We start from the raw sequence: 6,610 nt of genomic DNA, 5'->3' as shown, positions 1-6,610 counted from the left end.
GCAGCTCTTCACACGTTAAGGCCATTATTTAAAAGCTATCAGTTTTGCCGAACTAAGAAGCACCCAGCATTTTTGGTTACTTTGCACTCAAAAGAAGAAATAAACTACGGAAAAAGAAATCATTCTCCACAACAGAGGTCAAACACACACATTCAGTACGGGTCAACCGCCCGGAAAAAACCCTGTCCATCAAACCATGTCACTGTACAAAACACATGGCTTTCAAATGATCCCTGAGATAAAGAAAATCAGACATGACTACTGCTAAAAATTTAAAGGTAAAATGAGGTAGTATAAACCAGGGACTATAAGAGCAAAAATACACACATTCATACGACGAACCTGAGAAATCTAACGTGACCTGAAGTGGAGTCGCAAATAAATCATACGTGAACATCACCGAGTAAAACATTCAGCTGAAAGTTTAACGTTTATGAACCTGAGGTAGGTCAAAAATGCAATGAGCTGGGTAGCTCCCGCCCACTGTGAATTCCTATTGGTCCCAAGTCCTGCATATTAAGCAGCAACTATGTTCTGATTGGCTGTGACACAGCAGTTAACGGGTAAAACGGGTAAAAAAACCTTCTCACACTTCAGGATTAAACAAGCACACAAACTAATGCTGAAAATAACGTTGTAGAGTGTATAATGTACATTAAATACTTAGTAGATAAACTGAGGTAGATTAGGAAGTCAAGAGAGGTTTTCCATTCTCTCTCGCTGAGGTTACGTCAGAAACGTGACATTCACGTCGCACGTTTTGGCCTTTTTTTTTTTTTTAACACATTCAAGGTGGGTGAGATTCTAGTTTCTTTCAGACACACAATCTTTTATGAAAACCAACAGAAAAATACATTCACCGAGAAAGAGGGCCATGTGGACGTCTCGGGTCGTCCAGCACTGCTCAGTAGTCCGTTTAAGCAGCAGGGGGCGCCAGAGGGCATAAGCGTTTTGTGCTAAACAGGATGCGTCTCCATAATTTCCTGTTCCTGAAGTGTTGTTTCTGTCATTGGGATCATGTGGAGATGCAGCTCTTTCTCTGTAACCTCGAGGACGGGCGTTTCGGCCGACGCTTCGCTATCCTCGCCGTGCAGGGAGGCCAGGCGACTGCCGACACCCAGAGACAGGTTGGTCGCCTCGGTGTCATTGTGAGAGAAGCGTCCCGAGTCGCCCGTCTCGTGGCTGCCCTCGCTGGAATGAGAGCCCTCGCTGTCGCCCCCCGGTGGCCCAAACAGGCCCTGCAGAGAGGACGGCGGGTGTTGAGGAGAGGTTTCCGTGTAACACAGCAGGGTGGTGCCATGATGATAGGGATAAGAAGGACTGGAGACCCTCTTCACATCCTGATGGAGGCAGAAAACACCAGTAAACAGCAAAGAAAGAAAGGCTTTCTGAACTGAAGAGACCTAACATGAGCGAGTCTCACAAACCCTGTCATAAAAGCATAATGGAACAGATACAACATTTTAGTTTGCTTAAAAAAGCAGAAAACAAACAAAAAAATTAAGCCTGTTTTATTTTTGGGATTGCGACATTAAGAAAATAAAGTTAATTTCCCCCAAATTCTCATGAATGTAATGTTAAAAAACTGATGCATTATTTAAATTAATTAAAATAAGACATTATTTTTGAATAATATGTTCTTATAATTATTTCAATAACCAGTTATTTCAGTTTATTTATTATTATATACTATAACAGTATTTATAAATAATTTTTAATTTTTCCATGTGCTTTTGTCTTTTACATTTCTATTTAGCTTTAATTTACTTCTATTTCAGTTTTAGCAATGTTAGTATTTCAACAATCTTATTTTATTTCAGATAGCTGTCAAGGCAACATTTAAAATCTGTACGTTTTTAAAGTTTAAATGTGTAATCTAATACTTGATTTCATTTTATTCCAATTTTATTTCAATTAATGGAAACGATTTTTAATAGTTTTACCTTAACACAGCTTTATACATCATGGCGTTATTTACTACCTTCAATTTATACTCATTTCAAATAATGATAATAAAATAATAAATAGTTTTACTATAATAATGTTACATGAACATAATATATTATATTGTATAATTTCGAATATTGTTAAAAATTAAAAGCATTGTTTTCAGTGTTTTTTCTTCCCCAAAACTTGTTTTATTAACGACATTTCATATTTCTTTTGCTGATGCTCTCAGCCGTCATGATGCTTATGTGCCGGATGTTAGATTATGGCTCTATCTGACCGTTTCTTTAATAAAACTGTAACGGTTTCATACCTTGTTATCCCTCTTAAAGAAGTTCCATCTCTTTCTTCTCTTCTTCTCAACAGTGGGCTTCACTGGCCCATAGCTGTTAATGACCAGATTTGTTCCACCCTAAAACAGTAAAACACATTCATCAGAATATTGTTTCCACAAAGGACATTGTCTGCTATAAAACAAACACACACACACACACACACACAAGGTATTTTTAGGTAGGAATGTGTCATTTTAAACATACCTTTGCATCGATGAAATGATCCCTCATCATGGGCATCATCACCTCCACACTCTCAGCTTGACTCTGATTGGCCAGACAGACAGCAGTGGGCGGAGTCTGTCCTCCAGCTTGTCTGATGGATTTGGTAGCGGAAGATTTCCTGTCACGAATAATGCAGGTCAGTAACAGAATCATCATGGAAACAATCAATTAACTGACATTTGAGAATGCATTTGTAATTACTTTGATATATAGCCCGATAATATGCAATAATTAGCAAACAACAAAAAAAAAGTTTATTGGCTTGCAACAGTGTTTTTTATGTATGATTTATACTATGCATAAATGTGACCCTGGACCACAAAACCAGTCTTAAGTGTCAATTTTTCAAAATAGAGATTTATACGTCATCTGTAAGCAGAATAAATAATCTTTCCATTGATGTATGGTTTGTTAGGATTGGACAATATTTCGCTGAGATACAACTATTTGAAAATCTGGAATCTGAGGGTGCAAAAAAATCTAAATATTGAGAAAATCGCCTTTAAAGTTGTTCAAATTAAGTCCTTAGCAATGCATATTACTAATCAAAAATTAAGTTTTGATATATTTACAGTAGGATATTTACAAAATATCTTCATGGAACATGATCTTTACTTAATATCCTAATGATTTTTGGCATAAAAGAAAAATGGATAATTTTGTCCCATACAATGTATTTTTGGCTATTGCTACAAATATACCCCAGCGACTTAAGCCTGCTTTTGTGCTTCAGGGTCACATATGCTAAATTATACTACTATAGTATTTGTTCATATTTTGAATTAGCTTTTATTTTTATATTTTCAGTTGTTATTGAAATTTTTAAAAGTTTAATTATTTTGTTATGTGCTTTTGTCATTTTTATTAGTTATTTTTAATATTTCCATTTATATTTCTAACAAAACCTTTCTATTTATAATATTTCTATTTACTGTAGCTTTATTTTATTTCAGTAATTGTAACTTCAACTTAAACATTTTTCAGTTAGCTGCCAAGGCAACATTTCTCATTTTTAAGATTTTTATTTTATTTTATTTTATTTCAGCTCTATTTCAGTGACATAACTGAATTTCTTACCTGGTTTTACTCCTGCAGGCCAGTATGAGGACGCAGATGATAATGCAGGTTAAAGCGATACACACGCCCACCACTATCCCCGTCATTGACCTCTGATCCAGGTGATAGAAACCATCAGAAAATGCTGCGGATGGAGCACAAAAACAGTATTAAGATGATGTGAAGTGTGTTTATGCCATCTATGTGGATCAAATGAGATCATGTATTTAAATGCAATATTAACATCTCCCAGCTTAAAGAGGGCACTGCATGACTACACAGGACCCGTTATTCACCTGTGCCGTGTGTTTGGGAGGCGTGTGCGTCTGTGCGCACGCTCAGTTCTACTGCAGGTGAGAACGGCCCGTCTCCCATCTGATTGGATGCTGAGACCTTCACCAGGTACACCTGACCGGACTGAAGATTCTCCAGCAGGGCCATCGTGACGCTCCCTGACAACGAGGGTAACATTATTAACCAAAAATAACATATACACCTATCAATAATTTACATCGTAGACTCGAAATTACTGTGGACCTCGTGGGAAAATTGTTTCAACTGATTTGCAAATGACTTTTATCTGCATTCATTAACTGTGTGAATCTCAAAGACAAATAATTCAAATAAAAAAAAGATAGAAATGTATACTTTTCATTAAGACAAGATTATTTAGGTTTAGACCAGAGATGCTCAAATTACGGGCCAAAGCTGGTCCATAATAACCATTGATTTGGCCAAATCAGGAAAAACAACCAATTAACTGACATTTGTGAATGCATTTGCAAATACTTTGATATATAACCTAATAATTTGCAATAATATTTTCAGTTTCCATTTTAATTTTAGTTTAAGTTTTAGTAATTTTGTGCGATTTTTTCCCCATTTTTATTAGTTATCAGTTTTTTATATTTTTATTTTTAATTTCTTTTAATTTCAGTTTTCATTTTAGTAATTTTAGAACTTGTTACTTTTTTTAAAGTTAGCTTCCAAGGCAACACTTCTAATTTTCATTTAAGCTTTTTAAGTTTTTCATCAAATATTTATAGGGGAAAAAACATGCCATTGAAGCATATATTTATAATTTATCTTTTTGCTTTATTTTTATTTATTTATATCTTTTGCATTGAAATGATAGAGAATATAAGTGAATTTCATTTTAAAAATATAAATGCAACATTTATTTTTTGTCTCTTCTTAGTAAAAAGTATAGGCACCTCTGATTTGATTATTACATTTTTTGCATTTGACATTATTTTCATAAATGTCAAAGTAAAACAAGCACATTTAACCTAAATTAACCAATGATTTTTCATTAAAATCAGCAAATATTAAATTCAGCATAACAAACATTACTACGATGCACTGTATAAATATTTACAAAATATAAATAACCATAAATATTTAATACATTCTGAGAATTATTATTTTTGCATTACATTATTATTAAAAATTGTGTTTACGTTTATGCAAAATATTCTTTTGATACATTTCTTTTGATTTTGTGCTGAAATTTGACACAGGCATGTTCTTGACAGGTTTTGTGAGATTCGCCCAACTGGGATTTTTATTGCCGGACTCTCTAATCTTCATGTGACAGCACAGGATCAGAGTTTTACTACAAACAGAACACTCCGTCAGCACCACAGCGGTTATTTGTGACCAACAGATTTAGGGTTTTGAGGGTTAAATGTCAAAGGTTTAGTGACTAGTCTCATTCCAGTACCACCCAAAACCTCCTGAACCAGCAGCGCATCTCTGCAGCAGTAACCGCCAAACCGCAGTGTGATTTATCCTGCAGAGTAGGCTGGGAATGACCTCAGGATCTGAGCCTCACCACGGCCTCATGTTTAGATCCGGAGGGCTGTGCGTGGAACTGAAAACAGATGACATCCGGGTGGAACGGCAGTCCTGCTCATCTTTTACAGTCACTGGATTTAGAGCTAATATACACTGAGCTGTTCACAAGAGACCCGTTTCAGCACCTAGTGAAATGCTCCATTTCTATTCAATTCAAGTTTATTTGTACAAAGCAGTGTTTTTAAAAGCAGCTTTACAGAAAATGCTCGTTTCAATGTAACAATTAGTACAAATACATGCAAGTATTCCGTTATCAGCCACAGATGAGTGTGTCAGAGTGTTATTTCAGTATCAATGAGATGCTATTATAGTTTCATTTATTTTAATTATTGTTAAAATTGTACTCATTTTTTGTGTGTTTTTGTCTTTTTTTTTATGTCTATAATGTTTTTTTTTTTTTACAGTTTTAGTTATTTTAGTACATCATCAAGTTAAACTAAATGAAAATGAGAAATATTTCTTTGGTAACTAGCTGAAAATAAGTTTATGGTTCAAATACGTTTAGGATTTTTTTAGTTTCAGTTAACATTTATTTTATTTCAAGTAACAACAGTTTCCGACATTGATAATAAATCAGCATATTAGAATGATTTCTGAAGATCATGTGACATTGAAGACTGGAGGAATGATGCTGAAAATTCAGCTTTGATCACAGCAATAAATTACATTTTAAAGTATATTAAAACAGAAAACCATTATTTTAAATTGTAATAATATTTTACAATATTACTATGTTTTCTGTATTTTTAAATACACGTGACACATAATAGTGTTATTTTAGCATCGCTGAGATACTATTATAGTTTTTATTAATATTTTTGATTAATTTTTTATATATATATTTTCCATTTTTATTTAAATGTTAAAAAAGTTTTAGTAATTTTGTTGTGTGTGTATTTTTTGTATTTTTAATTTTTTTTATATGTCTATATGGTTTTATTTTTTTATGTCACTTTTTGTTATTTTTGCACAATCAAGTTAAACTAAATGAAAATCAGAAATTTTGCCTTGGCAACCAGCTGAAATAAAATACGTTAAAATTTTAAAATATGTTTCTTTTATTTCAAGTGAAAAAAAATATTTAATGGTTACAGTTTTTGTGTATAATAACCCTGACACACACAATCACCCACCCACCCACACACACACACACGCGCGCACTCACGCACACACTCACACACACACACACA

General features: G+C 33.9%; 1 protein-coding gene across 1 annotated transcript in view; it reads right to left on the bottom strand.

Annotated features, from left to right (window-relative positions):
• Nucleotides 1-797: 797 nt before the first annotated feature.
• Nucleotides 798-6,610, bottom strand: part of prtga (protogenin homolog a (Gallus gallus)) — a 42,859-nt gene continuing 37,046 nt past the window's right edge. The window contains exons 15-19 of the mRNA XM_016452552.1: nucleotides 3,860-4,015; nucleotides 3,585-3,708; nucleotides 2,487-2,625; nucleotides 2,261-2,359; nucleotides 798-1,340 (exon numbers count right to left, since the gene is read on the bottom strand). Of these exons, the coding sequence (XP_016308038.1) occupies nucleotides 957-1,340; nucleotides 2,261-2,359; nucleotides 2,487-2,625; nucleotides 3,585-3,708; nucleotides 3,860-4,015 (902 nt within the window). The 3' untranslated portion in view covers nucleotides 798-956. The remainder of the gene's footprint in view (nucleotides 1,341-2,260; nucleotides 2,360-2,486; nucleotides 2,626-3,584; nucleotides 3,709-3,859; nucleotides 4,016-6,610) is intronic.

Source organism: Sinocyclocheilus anshuiensis, unplaced genomic scaffold (genome assembly GCF_001515605.1).
Source record: "Sinocyclocheilus anshuiensis isolate Anshui unplaced genomic scaffold, SAMN03320099.WGS_v1.1 scaffold1104, whole genome shotgun sequence".
Lineage (NCBI taxonomy): Eukaryota > Metazoa > Chordata > Actinopteri > Cypriniformes > Cyprinidae > Sinocyclocheilus > Sinocyclocheilus anshuiensis.
Note: the sequence above shows the minus strand (reverse complement) of the source record. Positions and strands in the feature narration are given on the sequence as shown.